General features: G+C 37.0%; 2 protein-coding genes across 2 annotated transcripts; one reads left to right on the top strand and one right to left on the bottom strand.

Moving 5' to 3' along the window:
• Window positions 1-13,660: 13,660 nt before the first annotated feature.
• On the bottom strand, window positions 13,661-15,995 carry LOC132553159 (uncharacterized; the record flags this gene model as incomplete). The annotated part of the gene is made up of 3 exons (XM_060217382.1): window positions 15,911-15,995; window positions 14,985-15,544; window positions 13,661-13,777 (listed from the first exon to the last, which is right to left on the bottom strand). Coding segments are annotated over exons 2-3 (606 nt in total), but the record flags the coding sequence as incomplete, so codon positions are not given.
• Window positions 15,996-19,902: 3,907 nt separating this feature from the next.
• On the top strand, window positions 19,903-22,330 carry LOC132553160 (DNA-directed RNA polymerase II subunit RPB1-like). The gene is made up of 4 exons (XM_060217383.1): window positions 19,903-19,965; window positions 20,315-20,398; window positions 21,158-21,488; window positions 21,843-22,330. Exons 1-4 carry the CDS (start codon window positions 19,903-19,905, stop codon window positions 22,328-22,330), a joined length of 966 nt encoding a protein of 321 aa, XP_060073366.1.
• The last annotated feature ends 520 nt before the right edge of the window (window positions 22,331-22,850 follow it).

Here is a 22,850-nt window from a genome sequence, read left to right on the forward strand (position 1 = left end):
ATCATCATCAAAACAATCATCATCACTCTATGTACAATCATCATCACTCTAGATACAATCATCATCACTCTAGGTACAATCATCATCACTCTAGGTACAATCATCATCACTCTAGGTACAATCATCATCACTCTAGGTACAATCATCATCACTCTAGATACAATCATCATCACTCTAGGTACAATCATCATCACTCTAGATACAATCATCATCACTCTAGGTACAATCATCATCAAAACAATCATCATCACTCTAGGTACAATCATCATCACTCTAGGTACAATCATCATCACTCTAGATACAATCATCATCACTCTAGGTACAATCATCATCAAAACAATCATCATCACTCTAGATACAATCATACAATCATCATCACTCTAGATACAATCATCATCACTCTAGGTACAATCATCATCACTCTAGATACAATCATCATCACTCTAAATCATCATCACTCTAGATACAATCATCATCACTCTAGATACAATCATCATCAATACAATCATCATCACTCTAGGTACAATCATCATCACTCTAGATACAATCATCATCACTCTAGATACAATCATCATCACTCTAGATACAATCATCATCACTCTAGATACAATCATCATCACTCTAGATACAATCATCATCACTCTAGAAACAATCATCATCACTCTAGATACAATCATCATCACTCTAGATACAATCATCATCACTCTAGATACAATCATCATCTAGGTACAATCATCATCACTCTAGATACAATCATCATCACTCTAGATACAATCATCATCACTCTAGATACAATCATCATCACTCTAGATACAATCATACAATCATCATCACTCTAGATACAATCATCATCACTCTAGATACAATCATCATCACTCTAGATACAATCATCATCACTCTAGATACAATCATCATCACTCTAGATACAATCATCATCACTCTAGATACAATCATCATCACTCTAGATACAATCATCATCACTCTATACAATACAATCATCATCACTCTAGGTACAATCATCATCACTCTAAATACCATCATCATCACTCTAGATACAATCATCATCACTCTAGATACAATCATCATCACTCTAGATACAATCATCATCACTCTAGATACAATCATCATCACTCTAGATACAATCATCATCACTCTAGATACAATCATCATCACTCTAGGTACAATCATCATCAACACAATCATCATCACTCTATCTACTATTATACTCTGTCAATTTACATCACTCTAGATACAATCATCATCACTCTAGATACAATCATCATCACTCTAGGTACAAATCATCATCAAAGATACAATCATCATCACTCACTCAATCATCATCTAGATACAATCATCATCACTCTAGATACAATCATCATCACTCTAGGTACAATCATCATCACTCTAGATACAATCATCATCACTCTAGATACAATCATCATCACTCTAGGTACAATCATCATCAAAACAATCATCATCACTCTAGATACAATCATCATCACTCTAGGTACAATCATCATCACTCTAGATACAATCATCATCACTCTAGATACAATCATCATCACTCTAGATACAATCATCATCACTCTAGATACAATCATCATCACTCTAGATACAATCATCATCACTCTAGATACAATCATCATCACTCTAGATACAATCATCATTACTCTAGATACAATCATCATCACTCTAAATACAATCATCATCACTCTAGGTACAATCATCATCAAAACAATCATCATCACTCTAGGTACAATCATCATCACTCTAGGTACAATCATCATCACTCTAGGTACAATCATCATCACTCTAGGTACAATCATCATCACTCTAGGTACAATCATCATCACTCTAGATACAATCATCATCACTCTAGATACAATCATCATCAAAACAATCATCATCACTCTAGGTACAATCATCATCACTCTAGGTACAATCATCATCACTACAATCATCATCACTCTAGGTACAATCATCATCACTCTAGATACAATCATCATCACTCTAGATACAATCATCATCACTCTAGATACAATCATCATCACTCTAGATACAATCATCATCACTCTAGATACAATCATCATCACTCTAGATACAATCATCATCACTCTAAATACCATCATCATCACTCTAGATACATCATCATCAATCATCATCACTCTAGTACAATCATCATACAATCATCATCACTCTAGATACAATCATCATCACTCTAGATACAATCATCATCACTCTAGATACAATCATCATCACTCTAGATACAATCATCATCACTCTATACAATCATCATCACTCTAGATACAATCATCATCACTCTAGATACAATCATCATCACTCTAGATACAATCATCATCACTCTAGATACAATCATCATCACTCTAGATACAATCATCATCACTCTAGATACAATCATCATCACTCTATCACTCTATACAATCATCATCACTCTAGATTCAATCATCATCACTCTAGATACAATCATCATCACTCTAGATACAATCATACAATCATCATCACTCTAGATACAATCATCATCACTCTAGGTACAATCATCATCACTCTAGATACAATCATCATCACTCTAGATACAATCATCATCACTCTAGATACAATCATCATCAAAACAATCATCATCACTCTAGATACAATCATCATCAAAACAATCATCATCACTCTAGATACAATCATCATCACTCTAGATACAATCATCATTACTCTAGATACAATCATCATCACTCTAGATACAATCATCATCAAAACAATCATCATCACTCTAGGTACAATCATCATCACTCTAGGTACAATCATCATCACTCTAGATACAATCATCATCACTCTAGATACAATCATCATCACTCTAGATACAATCATCATCACTCTAGGTACAACAATCATCATCATCACTCTAGATACAATCATCATCACTCTAGATACAATCATCATCACTCTAGTATCAATCATACAATCATCATCACTCTAGATACAATCATCATCACTCTAGATACAATCATCATCAAAACAATCATCATCACTCTAGGTACAATCATCATCACTCTAGATACAATCATCATCACTCTAGATACAATCATCATCACTCTAGATACAATCATCATCACTCTAGATACAATCATCATCACTCTAGATACAATCATCATCACTCTAGATACAATCATCATCACTCTAGGTACAATCATCATCACTCTAGATACAATCATCATCACTCTAGATACAATCATCATCACTCTAGATACAATCATCATCACTCTAATACAATCATCATCACATCATAGATACAATCATCATCACTCTAGATACAATCATCATACAATCATCATCACTCTAGATACAATCATCATCACTCTAGATACAATCATCATCACTCTAGATACAATCATCATCACTCTAGATACAATCATCATCACTCTAGATACAATCATCATCACTCTAGATACAATCATCATCACTCTAGATACAATCATCATCACTCTAGATACAATCATCATCACTCTAGATACAATCATCATCACTCTAGATACAATCATCATCACTCTAGGTACAATCATCATCACTCTAGATACAATCATCATCACTCTAGATACAATCAACATCACTCGAAATACAATCATCATCACTCTAGATACAATCATCATCACTCTAGATACAATCATCATCACTCTAGATACAATCATCATCACTCTAGGTACAATCATCATCACTCTAGATACAATCATCATCACTCTAGATACAATCATCATCACTCTAGGTACAATCATCATCACTACAATCATCATCACTCTAGGTACAATCATCATCACTCTAGGTACAATCATCATCACTCTAGATACAATCATCATCACTCTAGATACAATCATCATCACTCTAGATACAATCATCATCACTCTAGATACAATCATCATTACTCTAGATACAATCATCATCACTCTAGATACAATCATCATCACTCTAGATACAATCATCATCAAAACAATCATCATCACTCTAGATACAATCATCATCAAAACAATCATCATCACTCATCATCACTCTAGATACAATCATCATCACTCTAGATACAATCATCATCACTCTAGATACAATCATCATCACTCTAGGTACAATCATCATCACTCTAGATACAATCATCATCACTCTAGGTACAATCATCATCACTCTAGGTACAATCATCATCACTCTAGATACAATCATCATCACTCTAGGTACAATCATCATCACTCTAGGTACAATCATCATCAAAACAATCATCATCACTCTAGATACAATCATCATCACTCTAGATACAATCATCATCACTCTAGATACAATCATCATCACTACAATCATCATCACTCTAGATACAATCATCATCACACTAGGTACAATCATCATCACACTAGATACAATCATCATCACTCTAGATACAATCATCATCACTCTAGATACAATCATCATCACTCTAGGTACAATCATCATCACTCTAGATACAATCATCATCACTCTAGGTACAATCATCATCACTCTAGATACAATCATCATCAAAACAATCATCATCACTCTAGGTACAATCATCATCACTCTAGATACAATCATCATCACTCTAGATACAATCATCATCACTCTAGGTACAATCATCATCACTCTAGGTACAATCATCATCACTCTAGATACAATCATCATCACTCTAGATACAATCATCATAACTCTAGATACAATCATCATCACTCTAGATACAATCATCATCACTCTAGATACAATCATACAATCATCATCACTCTAGATACAATCATCATCACTCTAGGTACAATCATCATCACTCTAGATACAATCATCATCACTCTAGGTACAATCATCATCACTCTAGATACAATCATCATCACTCTAGGTACAATCATCATCACTCTAGATACAATCATCATCACTCTAGATACAATCATCATCACTCTAGATACAATCATCATCATCTATACATCATCATCTAGATACATCATCACTCTATACAATCATCATCACTCTAGATACAATCATCATCACTCTAGTACAATCATCATCACTCTAGATACAATCATCATCACTCTAGGTACAATCATCATCAAAACAATCATCATCACTCTAGATACAATCATCATCACTCTAGATACAATCATCATTACTCTAGATACAATCATCATCACTCTAGATACAATCATCATCACTCTAGATACAATCATCATCACTCTAGATACAATCATCATCACTCTAGATACAATCATCATCACTCTAGATACAATCATCATCACTCTAGATACAATCAACATAACTCTAGATACAATCATCATCACAACAATCATCATCACTCTAGATACAATCATCATCACTCTAGATACAATCATCATCACTCTAGATACAATCATCATTACTCTAGATACAATCATCATCACTCTAGGTACAATCATCATCACTCTAGGTACAATCATCATCACTCTAGATACAATCATCATCACTCTAGATACAATCATCATCACTCTAGATACAATCATCATCAAAACAATCATCATCACTCTAGATACAATCATCATCACTCTAGATACAATCATCATCACTCTAGATACAATCATCATCACTCTAGGTACAATCATCATCAAAACAATCATCATCACTCTAGATACAATCATCATCACTCTAGATACAATCATCATCACTCTAGGTACAATCATCATCACTCTAGATACAATCATCATCACTCTAGATACAATCATCATCACTCTAGATACAATCATCATCACTCTAGATACAATCATCATCACTCTAGATACAATCATCATCAAGGTACCAATCATCATCACTCTAGTACAATCATCATCACTCTAGATACAATCATCATCACTACAATCATCATCACTCTAGGTACAATCATCATCACTCTAGATACAATCATCATCACTCTAGATACAATCATCATCACTCTAGATACAATCATCATCACTCTAGATACAATCATCATCACTCTAGATACAATCATCATCACTCTAGATACAATCAGCATCACTCTAGATACAATCATCATCACTCTAGATACAATCATCATCACTCTAGATACAATCATCATCACTCTAGATACAATCATCATCACTCTAGGTACAATCATCATCACTCTAGATACAATCATCATCACTCTAGATACAATCATCATCACTCTAGATACAATCATCATTACTCTAGATACAATCATCATCACTCTAGATACAATCATCATCACTCTAGATACAATCATCATCACTCTAGATACAATCATCATTACTCTAGGTACAATCATCATCACTCTAGATACAATCATCATCACTCTAGATACAATCATCATCACTCTAGATACAATCATCATCACTCTAGATACAATCATCATCACTCTAGATACAATCATCATCACTCTAGATACAATCATCATCACTCTAGATACAATCATCATCATCACACTAGATACAACAATCATCATCACTCTAGGTACAATCATCATCACTCTAGATACAATCATCATCACTCTAGATACAATCATCATCACTCTAATACATCATCATCATCTAAAACAATCATCATCACTCTAGATACAATCATCATCACTCTAGATACAATCATCATCACTCTAGATACAATCATCATCACTCTAGATACAATCATCATCACTCTAGATACAATCATCATCACTCATACAATCATCATCACTCTAGGATACAATCATCATACAATCATCATCACTCTAGATACAATCATCATCACTCTAGATACAATCATCATCACTCTAGATACAATCATCATCACTCTAGATACAATCATCATCACTCTAGGTACAATCATCATCACTCTAGGTACAATCATCATCACTCTAGATACAATCATCATCACTCTAGGTACAATCATCATCACTCTAGATACAATCATCATCAAAACAATCATCATCACTCTAGATACAATCATCATCACTCTAGATACAATCATCATCACTCTAGATACAATCATCATCACTCTAGATACAATCATCATCACTCTAAATACCATCATCATCACTCTAGATACAATCATCATCACTCTAGATACAATCATCATTACTCTAGATACAATCATCATCACTCTAGATACAATCATCATTACTCTAGATACAATCATCATCACTCTAGATACAATCATCATCACTCTAGATACAATCATCATCACTCTAGATACAATCATCAAAACAATCATCATCACTCTAGGTACAATCATCATCACTCTAGATACAATCATCATCACTCTAGATACAATCATCATCACTCTAGATACAATCATCATCACTCTAGATACAATCATCATCACTCTAGATACAATCATCATCACTCTAGATACAATCATCATCACTCTAGATACAATCATCATCACTCTAGATACAATCATCATCACTCTAGATACAATCATCATCACTCTAGATACAATCATCATCACTCTAGGTACAATCATCATCACTCTAGATACAATCATCATCACTCTAGATACAATCATCTTCACTCTAGGTACAATCATCATCAAAACAATCATCATCACTCTAGATACAATCATCATCACTCTAGATACAATCATCATCACTCTAGATACAATCATCATCACTCTAGATACAATCATCATCACTCTAGATACAATCATCATCAAAACAATCATCATCACTCTAGATACAATCATCATCACTCTAGATACAATCATCATCACTCTAGATACAATCATCATTACTCTAGATACAATCATCATCACTCTAGATACAATCATCATCACTCTAGATACAATCATCATCAAAACAATCATCATCACTCTAGGTACAATCATCATCACTCTAGATACAATCATCATCACTCTAGATACAATCATCATCACTCTAGGTACAATCATCATCACTCTAGATACAATCATCATCACTCTAGATACAATCATCATTACTCTAGATACAATCATCATCACTCTAGATACAATCATCTTCACTCTAGGTACAATCATCATCAAAACAATCATCATCACTCTAGATACAATCATCATCACTCTAGATACAATCATCATCACTCTAGATACAATCATCATCACTCTAGATACAATCATCATCACTCTAAATACAATCATCATCACTCTAGATACAATCATCATCACTCTAGATACAATCATCATCACTCTAGATACAATAATCATCACTCTAGGTACAATCATCATCACTCTAGATACAATCATCATCACTCTAGATACAATCATCATCACTCTAGATACAATCATCATCACTCTAGATACAATCATCATCACTCTAGATACAATCATCATCACTCTAGGTACAATCATCATCACTCTAGATACAATCATCGATACAATCATCATCACTCTAGATACAATCATCATCACTCTAGGTACAATCATCATTACTCTAGATACAATCATCATCACTCTAGATACAATCATCATCACTCTAGATACAATCATCATCACTCTAGGTACAATCATCATCAAAACAATCATCATCACTCTAGATACAATCATCATCACTCTAGGTACAATCATCATCACTCTATCAGTACAATCATCATCACTCTAGTTACAATCATCATCAAAACAATCATCATCACTCTAGATACAATCATCATCACTCTAGATACAATCATCATCACTCTAGATACAATCATCATCACTCTAGATACAATCATCATCACTCTAGGTACAATAATCATCACTCTAGATACAATCATCATCACTCTAGATACAATCATCATCACTCTAGGTACAATCATCATCACTCTAGGTACAATCATCATCACTCTAGATACAATCATCATTACTCTAAATACCATCATCATCACTCTAGGTACAATCATCATCACTCTAGATACAATCATCATTACTCTAGATACAATCATCATTACTCTAGATACAATCATCATCACTCTAGATACAATCATCATCACTCTAGGTACAATCATCATCACTCTAGATACAATCATCATCACTCTAGATACAATCATCATCACTCTATGTACAATCATCATCACTCTAGATACAATCATCATCACTCTAGATACAAATCACTCTAGGTACAATCATCATCACTCTAGATACAATCATCATCACTCTAGATACAATCATCATCACTCTAGATACAATCATCATCACTCTAGATACAATCATCATCACTCTAGATACAATCATCATCACTCTAGTTACAATCATCATCACTCTATATACAATCATCATCACTCTAGATACAATCATCATCACTCTAGATACAATCATCATCACTCTAGATACAATCATCATCACTCTAGGTACAATCATCATCACTCTAGATACAATCATCATCACTCTAGATACAATCATCATCACTCTAGATACAATCATCATCACTCTAGATACAATCATCATCACTCTAGATACAATCATCATCACTCTAGATACAATCATCATCACTCTAGATACAATCATCATCACTCTAGATACAATCATCATCACTCTAGATACAATCATCATCACTCTAGATACAATCATCATCACTCTAGGTACAATCATCATCAAAACAATCATCATCACTCTAGATACAATCATCATCACTCTAGATACAATCATCATCACTCTAGATACAATCATCATCACTCTAGATACAATCATCATCACTCTAGATACAATCATCATCACTCTAGGTACAATCATCATCAAAACAATCATCATCACTCTAGGTACAATCATCATCAAAACAATCATCATCACTCTAGGTACAATCATCATCACTCTAGATACAATCATCATCACTCTAGATACAATCATCATCACTCTAGATACAATCATCATCACTCTAGATACAATCATCATCACTCTAGATACAATCATCATCACTCTAGATACAATCATCATCAACTCTAGGTACAATCATCATCACTCAAGATACAATAATCATCACTCTAGATACAATCATCATCACTCTATATACAATCATATACAATCATCATACTAAATACAATCATCATCACTCTAGGTACAATCATCATCACTCTAGGTACAATCATCATCACTCTAGATACAATCATCATCACTCTAGATACAATCATCATCACTCTAGATACAATCATCATCACTCTAGATACAATCATCATCACTCTAGATACAATCATCATCAAAACAATCATCATCACTCTAGGTACAATCATCATCACTCTAGATACAATCATCATCACTCTAGGTACAATCATCATCACTCTAGGTACAATCATCATCACTCTAGGTACAATCATCATCACTCTAGATACAATCATCATCACTCTAGATACAATCATCATCACTCTAGGTACAATCATCATCACTCTAGGTACAATCATCATCACTCTAGGTACAATCATCATCACTCTAGGTACAATCATCATCACTCTAGGTACAATCATCATCACTACAATCATCATCACTCTAGATACAATCATCATCACTCACTCTAGATACAATCATCATCACTCTAGGTACAATCACCTCTAATACCCCTAGACATGACCCCAATGTCTAATATCTCCCTAGATATTATCCCCACCTCTAATACCCCTAGACATGACCCCAATGTCTAATATCTCCCTAGATATTATCCTCACCTCTAATACCCCTAGACATGACCCCAATGTCTAATATCTCCCTAGATAGTATCCTCACCTCTAATACCCCTAGACATGACCCCAATGTATAATATCTCCCTAGATATTATCCCCACCTCTAATACCCCTAGACATGACCCCAATGTCTAATATCTCCCTAGATATTATGACTCTAAGATAGACATATCCCAACCTCTAATACCCCACCCCAATGTCTAATATCTCCCTGACCCCAATGATAATATCCCTAGATAGTATCCTCACCTCTAAATACCCCTAGACCCCAATGTCTAATATCTCCCTAGATATTATCCCCACCTCTAATACCCCTAGACATGACCCCAATGTCTAATATCTCCCTAGATATTATCCTCACCTCTAATACCCCTAGACATGACATGCCCCAATGTCTAATATCTAATATCTCCCTAGATGGCCCCAATGTATCCTCACCTCTAATACCCCTAGACATGGCCCCAATGTCTAATATCTCCCTAGATAGTATCCTAAACTCTAATACCCCTAGACATGACCCCAATGTCTAATATCACCCTAGATAGTATCCTCACTTCTAATACCCCACCCCAATGTCTAATACCCCTAGATAGTATCCTCACCTCTAATACCCCTAGACATGACCCCAATGTCTAATATCTCCCTAGATATTATCCCCACCTCTAATACCCCTAGACATGGTCCCAATGTCTAATATCACCCTAGATAGTATCCTCACTTCTAATACCCCTACACATGGCCCCAATGTCTAATATCTCCCTAGATAGTATCCTCACCTCTAATACCCCTGGACATGGCCCCAATGTCTAATATTTCCCTAGATAGTATCCTCACCTCTAAATACCCCTAGACCCCAATGTCTAATATCTCCCCAATGTCTAATATCTCCCTAGATAGTATCCCTCACCTAGACATAATACTCCCTAGTATCCTCACCTCTAATACCCCTAGACATGGTCTCAATGTCTAATATCTCCCTAGATAGTATCCTCACCTCTAATCCCCCTAGACATGACCCCAATGTCTAATATCTCCCTAGATATTATCCCCACCTCTAATACCCCTAGACATGGTCTCAATGTCTAATAACTCCCTAGATAGTATCCTCACCTCTAATACCCCTAGACATGGCCCCAATGTCTAATATCTCCCTAGATAGTATCCTCACTTCTAATACCCCTAGACATGGCCCCAATGTCTAATATCTCCCTAGATAGTATCCTCACCTCTAAATACCCCTAGACCCCAATGTCTAATATCTCCCTAGATAGTATCCTCACCTCTAATCCCCCTAGACATGACCCCAATGTCTAATATCTCCCTAGACATTATCCCCACCTCTAATACCCCTAGACATGACCCCAATGTATAATATCTCCCTAGATAGTATCCTCACCTCTAATACCCCTAGACATGACCCCAATGTCTAATATCTCCCTAGATATTATCCCCACCTCTAATACCCCTAGACATGGTCTCAATGTCTAATAACTCCCTAGATAGTATCCTCACCTCTAATCCCCCTAGACATGGTCCCAATGTCTACTATCACCCTAGATAGTATCCTCACCTCTAATACCCCTACACATGGCCCCAATGTCTAATATCACCCTAGATAGTATCCTCACTTCTAATACCCCTAGACATGGCCCCAATGTATAATATCTCCCTAGATAGTATCCTAACCTCTAATACCCCTAGACATGACCCCAATGTCTAATATCTCCCTAGATAGTATCCTCACTTCTAATACCCCTGGACATGGCCCCAATGTCTAATATCTCCCTAGATAGTATCCTCACCTCTAAATACCCCTAGACCCCAATGTCTAATATCTCCCTAGATAGTATCCTCACCTCTAATCCCCCTAGACATGGCCCCAATGTATAATATCTCCCTAGATAGTATCCTCACCTCTAATACCCCTAGACATGACCCCAATGTATAATATCTCCCTAGATATTATCCCCACCTCTAATACCCCTAGACATGACCCCAATGTCTAATATCTCCCTCGATAGTATCCTCACCTCAAAATACCCCTAGACCCCAATGTCTAATATCTCCCTAGATATTATCATCACCTCTAATATCCCTAGACATGACCAAAATGTATAATATCTCCTTAGATAGTATCCTCACTTCTAATACCCCTAGACATGGCCCCAATGTCTAATATCTCCCTAGATAGTATCCTCACTTCTAATACCCCTGGACATGGCCCCAATGTCTAATATCTCCCTAGATAGTATCCTCACTTCTAATACCCCTAGACATGGCCCCAATGTCTAATATCTCCCTAGATAGTATCCTCACTTCTAATACCCCTGGACATGGCCCCAATGTCTAATATCTCCCTAGATAGTATCCTCACTTCTAATACCCTTGGACATGGCCCCAATGTCTAATATCTCCCTAGATAGTATCCTCACTTCTAATACCCCTAGACATGGCCCCAATGTCTAATATCTCCCTAGATAGTATCCTCACTTCTAATACCCCTAGGCATGGCCCCAATGTCTAATATCTCCCTAGATAGTATCCTCACCTCTAATTCCCCTAGACATGGCCCTAATGTCTAATATCTCCCTAGATAGTATCCTCACCTCTAATCCCCCTAGACATGGCCCCAATGTATAATATCTCCCTAGATAGTATCCTCACCTCCAATCCCCCTAGACATGGCCCTAATGTCTAATATCTCCCTAGATAATATCCTCACCTCTAATACCCCTAGACATGACCCCAATGTATAATATCTCCCTAGATAGTATCCTCACCTCTAATCCCCATAGACATGGCCCCAATGTATAATATCTCCCTAGATAGTATCCTCACCTCTAATCCCCCTAGACATGGCCCCAATGTATAATATCTCCCTAGATAGTATCCTCACCTCTAATCCCCCTAGACATGGCCCTAATGTCTAATATCTCCCTAGATAATATCCTCACTTCTAATACCTCCCTTCGTATAGCCCTCAACTCCAATATTTCCTATGAAATGTCCCTATGAAATGCACTAGCTAATGTATTACCTACCTGTATGGCCAAAGGCCTATAGCTTTTAGTATCCAGGTATCTCACATGTGAAGGGAATTTTTCAAATGGAAACACTTTCAGACTGCATGTCCTTGTCTTGTTGCAGAATTTAACCATCTGTAAAGTGTAATGAAACTTGATGAGGACATCATTATCATACATACCATATCAAAGTTCTAAATCTGCAAAAGAATAAATAAGCAGAAACAAGAAACAAAGTTATCACATCATGACAAACAATAGTAACACTATATGCCCTCAGACCCAGAAATGACAGGTGTGTAAAAACAACCTACTTATCAGCTGTACTAGACCCTGAAATGACAGGTGTGTAAAAACAACCTACTTATCAGCTGTACTAGACCCTGAAATGACAGGTGTGTAAAAACAACCTACTTATCAGCTGTACTGGACCCTGAAATGACAGGTGCGTAAAAACAACCTACTTATCAGCTGTACTGGACCCTGAAATGACAGGTGCGTAAAAACAACCTACTTATCAGCTGTACTGGACCCTGAAATGACAGGTGCGTAAAGACAACCTACTTATCAGCTGTACTGGACCCTGAAATGACAGGTGCGTAAAGACAACCTACTTATCAGCTGTACTGGACCCTGAAATGACAGGTGCGTAAAGACAACCTACTTATCAGCTGTACTGGACCCTGAAATGACAGGTGTGTAAAGACAACCTACTTATCAGCTGTACTGGACCCTGAAATGACAGGTGCGTAAAGACAACCTACTTATCAGCTGTACTGGACCCTGAAATGACAGGTGCGTAAAGACAACCTACTTATCAGCTGTACTGGACCCTGAAATGACAGGTGCGTAAAAACAACCTACTTATCAGCTGTACTGGACCCTGAAATGACAGGTGCGTAAAAACAACCTACTTATCAGCTGTACTGGACCCTGAAATGACAGGTGTGTAAAAACAACCTACTTATCAGCTGTACTGGACCCTGAAATGACAGGTGTGTAAAAACAACCTACTTATCAGCTGTACTGGACCCTGAAATGACAAGTGTGTAAAAACAACTTACTTATCAGCTGTACTAGACCCTGAAATGACAGGCGTGTAAAAACAACCTACTTATCAGCTGTACTGGACCCTGAAATGACAGGTGTGTAAAAACAACCTACTTATCAGCTGTACTAGACCCTGAAATGACAGGTGTGTAAAAACAACCTACTTATTAGCTGTACTAGACCCGGAAATGACAGGTGCGTAAAAACCTACTAATCAGCTGTACTAGACCCTGATACGACAGGTGTGTAAAACAACCTACTAATTAGCTGTACTAACATGATTATAACATACCTGTTGAGATTCTGTTGTACTGATTCCAAGATCATAAATAAGGATTTTTTGTTGAGGCAGAATCTTTTGGGTTGATTTAACAAACTTCAGGGCTTCTTCGTAATTGCCAGGCAATGCCGAAGTTCCAATAATGGGAGTTTCCTTCACCTCACCATCAACCACCTTAGCCTCCTTATCATAAAATCCCAGTCGATCAAGGTAGATATGGTCCACTTTAAATTCTTCTTCATTGGAAGATCTAATGTTGGTCGGGATGTTTTTAATATTGTTGATCTGTTTGTGTGTCTGTGTGACAATGGTATGCAGGTTTGGTGAGGGATTGGTCAGTAGCCATATGGAGGTGGAAGTAGCAGCTATGAATAGGAGACATATATAGAAATTCTTGGTCTTCATTTGGTCGCTAAAACTAAAACTTTTCCACTTTGGAAGCAATTCACTAAGAAATTGAGTCACTCGGCTGATTAATGGGGTTTTCGAATTCACCATCATCTACCCCATGCTTTCAAGTATATTATCATTTTATCACTGCGAAATAAATCACACATCCAGCTACTGTTCATCTGAAAAAAGAAAAGATTATAAAACAAAATGATAACTGAATTTAAAAAATCTAAATTTTAATTTAAATATTCCTAGCCAGCATCCACTGTTTTGGTTTGCATGCTCTAAATTTGGTCTTTGTAAGTAAATAACTGCCATTGTGAATTTAGACACATGAAAAATTGTATTAAAATTTCCTATGTCAACTTGATGTTTACATGATTACTTGCAATGTCAACTTTGATCCCTTAGTAACCATAAGAAATGTCTTCATTAAAATCACAACGTTCTAACAGCCGTGGTGATGTTTTGTTGACTATGGTCCTTCTGATTAGTAAATGTCTGATGATTAAAATTTTCGGTTATTTCAAAGTATTTAAGTTTACCTTAAGTTATTCGTTTATCAACAGAACCTTACGATATCTTTCCGCAGACACATACCATAAAACATTGATAGTATTTTCGATACATAGTAGGTAGTGGTGGCGGACATCTTGTCGGTGTCGAGGGAAATTATTACTTCCGGTCAGCCTTAACTATACTTGTTTATAAATGAAGTATCAAAAATTTGATTTTCTGACATCAAAAGATCTTTTTTATGTCAAAAAATAAGTCATAATCGGTTCCATTTTACTATATCAATTCCAGATGTAATTTGAAAAACAACAACAAACAAAAATCGATTTTTTTTATATCAAGAAATTATGTTTATTTCCTGATATCAAAGAATCGAGAAAAGAAACCATATACTGTACATAGTCGCCACTTAAAGAGTTTTTTAACCATTAAATAAGTCACGATATCAAATTTCGATTTCTCGCTACCAAAATTCACATTCTTAATATAAAGAAATGAGAGAAAAATCCCCGTTTAGAAATATAAGAAAAATATGCCATATTTCCTGCTATTAGAAGGAATTTTATTGAAAATATATCTATTTCTAATATTTAAAAAAAGTAATTTTGTGATATTAGAAAATACTTTGCACAAAGTAACGATGTTTGAAATTTGGCAGTTTCTAAAATAAATGTCCGACACGTACATAGGATATATGCATTTGGAAGGACTCTCACAATAAGTGAAGTGCGATAGAGTGATGACAATGAATTAGGATAGGCTAGGTTGTGGGTTACATTAATCCTGATGTATAAACAGTCGGCACTATTCTCAAACAATGAAACTAATTCATCAGAATAATGTATTTAAACAATGTTCTCAAAATTCTGTATATATGAAGCAAGACAGAAATTATCACATTTTCAAAAAAGAAAATTTCAATGACCTAAATAATTTTCAATAGCACAAAACACAATTGTTAATAAACACATGCTTGCAGCTGTATTTTCATAGCATTATTTTAATACGTGAAAAGAAAACGTCGACATGCGGAAAGAATCTTAATTCAAACACAAATTCGTGAACTATGGGGAAATCAGAACAAAATAAGGAGACTCATGAAAACATACACTACGAGGGAAATAAGACTAAGTATTCAGGAAGACGGTAAGCGTCATCCGTTTCATCGATGGAAATCTGCCATGTAAATCTTGCTCAGTGAAAGTAAGTAATATCAGGTTCCCTAATGAGAGCACGGTAAGCAACAACTTCACGACGAAACACCAAACATGTACGAATTCATATCGCATAAAGGAAGCGCATACTTTCCTAATGAGATCATTATAACGACCATACAATTTCACAATAACCTTTACCAGCCTGCATCTCTTGAAACCCTGTATTTTGAGTTTGTCTGTCAGCTAACATCTTGTACAGAAATCGTGTGATTGAGAGCATGCCCTAGACTATCTAATAACACAGAATGAAAGTTGCGGATGCAAATATGTTGCTTTCCAAAAATGGAAAATTTACAGTAGCCAGATTGAAATCATCAGGCTAATCTGTTGGTTTCGTTGAAGTGAAAGATCGAGATACGCGGCTGAAGTAGAAAAGTCTGTCGTGTCTTTGATTTCCAATTCTGGTGAGTGTATGCGATGACCATGGACAACTAAAAAAAAAAAAGTTTTAAAAGATAATGCGTTACTGAAAGTGAAATTGAAGGAATCACAAGATGTTTGTGACATGTTTGATAAGTTCAGCCTCGTGTGTGAAAAAGACCAGTGAGCCAACTGAGGAGTATAGTTAGCTACCATACATGTTGTTAACAGTCTTTTGGGAAGTCTTACCACAAAACTGGATGAAGATGTCATCAACCAGAACTTCGACCATCAATATGACAAGTTCCTTTCATTACTAATATCAACAATAAGTAATCATTTTGTATTTTTCTCATAGTATGACCGATGTATATTTCATACGGAAAATTAACATTTTTCCACTTTCCTTTATGAAACTTTTTTATTTTTATAAATGATGAATACTCTGAAAGGATTTACATTTTACATTAAATTAAGGTTCACGATTCTTATAAATCTACATTTTAAAATTATACCTTATGGTAATTAATTGCTTTAGTTTTTTTCTCTATTGATATTAAAAGCCCTAGCTGAGAAATCCCGTGTTTTGGGTTAAAGTCGGAAATGTGTCACCAAACTGAAGTGTTTTTGTATTTGACCAACCTAAGTCTATATTTTATTGTTCAAACTTACTTTTTGTACTGGTCATAAAAGCAGTATATTTAAGGATTAACCTTTCGAAGCGTTTACGCTAAATTTATCTCGTTCTTCATTCCATTTATGAGCTCCTAAACTAAACAAAATCAAAGATTAATACTTATATTTACAATATTTTCTTTTTACTTTAAAGTAATGAAAATTCAGATATATGAAATTAATCGTAGATGTAGGCGTTTGCAGGTGTCTGGACGTCATCTCCATCTTAAGCGGAACAGCCATGCCATGGACAAAGCCGTTGAGAGACAGCTAAGTCCCGCCCTTTTTCTCGTAAACAATAACAGAAAATAGTTCCTGCATTTCAAACATATTGTTGTTTCCTTGCTGTTTTACAGGTCCTCATTTACCATTGACTTAGACAACAACAAATACAACATTACAAACAAATCATTACACACACTCGGTGAAATATACACCAAGTTTTATCCTCCAAGTTTTAATGCAAGGAAAGCTTTGATCATGACACAAGATTTTAACAAAGGGCAATAACTCTGTACTGAGTGGTCATGGGCCCTGAGTTTGCTACACCTCACCTTGCTTTTGTATGACTAATACAATATCCTAGTTTATTAAATGCAGCTATGCTCAGGTCACGAAAGGACGGCAGGACGGACGAACGACGGACGGACGAACGGACGGGGAAAAAACTTGATTTGACGAGATGCGAGTAAATTATAAATAAAAATGATTTTTGACAAAAGAAGAAAAGTGCAAAATGTAACGTCTTTCTTCTTTTGTCAAAAATCATTTATTTAAAGAAAAAAACCAAGACGTCCGTAGGGTCTGTCTATTTACCACATTGAGACTCGTCCCTCTGTCCCATAAGGGTCAATCCTACTGTTCATATGAAAGGGATATTTCCCTCTATTTGATGATGCTTGAGATAAAACTTGGTCAAAAAATTCTTCACCAGAAGACGGAATGATATTAAATATTTACACTATTTCACTTCATTGGCCCAACCAATAAGCAATCCTTACCCCTCCCTTCCATCCAAACAAACAAGAAATGATTTATAAAATTGCTCAGTCAAACCTGTCTGGTCTCACCTGCCTTCGGCCAAGGGGCACACAAGTCCAACGTTTTATAAAAGTTTCTTCCGCTTTCCCAAAGTATACTCCATACCAAATTTGGACAATATTCAATGATTTCATTGAATTGGCTAAATATCCCCATCTTAAGGCTCAGATGGAGCCCAGACATATCTTTGTACAAAATTTATTTCACTCGCGTCAATGATGAATCTGACACACTTCGTGCATCCTACAAAAATGTGCCTTCATCCATCCCAACAGAAGGATTCTGAAGATTTTTGCCAAGTTTGTCCTATCAGATTAGTTCCTCAATAATTCCTACAAAAGAAGTATTTCTAAGAGTTTGACACCGGACTGGAATTAAGTCTGTGTGTAAAGGAAGAAAGAAGGAAGCCACAACCATGCTTTGGAACCTGTACTGGTCTAGTCAAAACTGACTGGTACAAGATGATTGTGATGTAAGTAAGAGACAATCATAAGCTGCCTGTATAGTGTGGGAACCGTAGTGTTCTAGAGTTAGACCGATTGACAGGGTTCGATCGAGTAAGGTAGCAGAGTAAAGCAGTTTTAAGGTAGCGTTGGTGTCGAAAGTTGGTGCGATGCAAGCAATGTAGAGTAATTTAGTAAAAATGGCTTAGGTAGTTCTACCTGGTAGGTTGCATTGCGTTGGTGGCGAAAGTTGGGGGCTAGGGAAATCAGTGATGGTGGAAGAAGATGGCGCAAGGTGGTGCAAATGTTGCTGGCGGTGCAAAGGCATTTGGTGGCGATGGTTGGAAGGTAACGTCGAGAGACGTAGTTGGCTACTATCGAGGAAGACAGTGTACATTTAGATTGGCGAGACAAATGGACAACAGCTTTTTTTTGTGTGATTGTTACTTCTAGTTGTTTATTGGCGTCCGTGTGAATGTGAAGGAGTGTTTTAACCGGGTATGAGTTTGTTAGTGTGTATTTACTTTGTTAACATGTGCAGTGAAAGTTGACTCTAGTAGTGTTTCATTACTCTGCCTAAATGGTAAAGTACAGGTATATGGAGAGGAATAGACGATAAATGATTTGGTATTCTTCATCCTGTTACGAAATGATAGAAGGTTGATATGGTACCGGGCTGTTTTTATGTATTATGCAGTCACGTAGACGTTATGAACTATGGAATCTGAATTCTCTAGTAATCGCCATATACTTGTGTATTGGTATGGAGCAGGATAATATGGTATAACAATGTAGACTCAAGGACTGAACATACAGGATAGTTCTGTGTACAACTACATGATGAAACGTACTTACATGCATGTTAAGAAGTCAGACGACTTTGTAATAAGACTATAATGGTTGACAGAAGTCACGCGCAATCTATGGCCTGAACATTATTCTCCAATTGAAAGCAGAATAGAATCAGCGGCCCTATAGTTGGGGTAGCTACTGGCGCGAGCTGGATCAGCGTATAGTATATATGTATAATGTCGATAGAATTGATGTTCTTATAACACACCCAATATAATGTCTAAGTGTGACATTCCAATGGCAACACTGTTGCCTTCAAGAGCCAAACGACCAGCGTGAACCGTAATTTAAGCATTAACGAACAGTACTAGTGTACGAGATGGTACCGAATCGACCGATTTCTTCGACTGTACTATTATATTAGTTGTACACTAAAGCAGAAAAGAGTGTGACGAAATAGTAAAAAATTACGGTAAAAACGTGCAGAAGATGACAACAATGTACTGTTACATCTGTGGTTACACCCTTCACGACAAAAATTTACCAAGGTGGCAGTGTTGTACCGAAACGCCACACTTCAGTCTTATATTCTATCTTGAGTAGTGTAGGATCATACAAGTGGTGTAAAGTACAAAATGAAGCAAAAAGCATGAATACGGTTTTACTCCCGCATGGAATAACGACCCAAAACTCAAAATCAGTACAAGACAGATATCCTTAACAAAACAATCCCACCGCTCCTTATCAGCACAATTCCACAGCTCACTATCAGTACAATCCCACAGCTCCCTATCAGTACAATCCCACAGCTCGCTATCAGTACAATCCCACAGCTCCCTGTCAGTACAATCCCACAGCTCCCTATCAGTACAATCCCACAGCTCCCTGTCAGTACAATCCCACAGCTCCCTATCAGTACAATCACACAGCTCCCTATCAGTACAATCCCACAGCTCCCTATCAGTACAATCCCACAGCTCGCTATCCGTACAATCCCACAGCTCCCTATCAGTACAATCCCACAGCTCCCTGTCAGTACAATCCCACAGCTCCCTATCAGTACAATATCACAGCTCCCTGTCAGTACAATCCCACAGCTTGCTATCAGTACAATCCCACAGCTCCCTATCAGTACAATCCCACAGCTCGCTAACAGTACAATCCCACAGCTCCCTATATGTACAATCCCACAGCTCCCTATCAGTACAATCACATAGCTCGCTATGCGTACAATCCCACAGCTCCCTATCAGTACAATCCCACAACTCTATATCAGTACAATCCCACGGCTCGCTATCAGTACATTCCCTCAGCTCCCTATCAGTACAATATCACAGCTCACTATCAGTACAATCCCACAGCTCCCTATCCGTACAATCCCACAGCTCGCTAACAGTACAATCCCACAGCTCCCTATCTGTACAATCCCATAGCTCCCTATCAGTACAATCACATAGCTCGCTATGCGTACAATCCCACAGCTCCCTATCAGTACAATCCCACAGCTCCCTATCAGTACAATCCCACAACTCTATATCAGTACAATCCCACGGCTCGCTATCAGTACATTCCCTCAGCTCCCTATCAGTACAATATCACAGCTCACTATCAGTACAATCCCACTGCTCCCTATCAGTACAAACCCAAAGCTCCCTATCAGTACAATCACACAGTTCCCTATCAGTACGACCCCACAGCTCGCTATCAGTACAATCCCACTGCTTCCCATCAGTACAATCCCACAGCTCGCTATCAGTACAATCCCACCGCTCCCTATCCGTTCAATCCCACAGCTACCTATCAGTACAATCCCACAGCTCCCTATCAGTACAATCACACAGATCGCTACCTGTACAATCCCACAGCTCACTATCCATACAATCCCACAGCTCCCTATCAGTACAATCCCACAGCTTGCTAACAGTACAATCCCACAGCTCCCTATCCGTACAATCCCACAGCTTGCTAACAGTACAATCCCACAGCTCCCTATCCGTACAATCCCACAGCTCCCTATCAGTACAATCACATAGCTCGCTATCCGTACAATCCCACAGCTCCCTATCAGTACAATCCCACAACTCTATATCAGTACAATCCCACGGCTCCCTATCAGTACAATATCACAGCTCATTATCAGTACAATCCCACAGCTCGCTAACAGTACAATCCCACAGCTCCCTATCCGTACAATCCCACAGCTCCCTATCAGTTCAATCACATAGCTCGCTATCCGTACAATCCCACAGCTCCCTATCAGTACAATCCCACAACTCTATATCAGTACAATCCCACGGCTCCCTATCAGTACAATATCACAGCTCACTATCAGTACAATCCCACTGCTCCCTATCAGTACAAACCCACAGCTCCCTATCAGTACAATCACACAGTTCCCTATCAGTACGATCCCACAGCTCGCTATCTGCACAATCCCACAG

Source organism: Ylistrum balloti, unplaced genomic scaffold (genome assembly GCF_031769215.1).
Source record: "Ylistrum balloti isolate Yb309-2 unplaced genomic scaffold, AGI_CSIRO_Ybal_v1 Utg370300, whole genome shotgun sequence".
In the NCBI taxonomy this organism is placed as follows: Eukaryota; Metazoa; Mollusca; class Bivalvia; order Pectinida; family Pectinidae; genus Ylistrum; species Ylistrum balloti.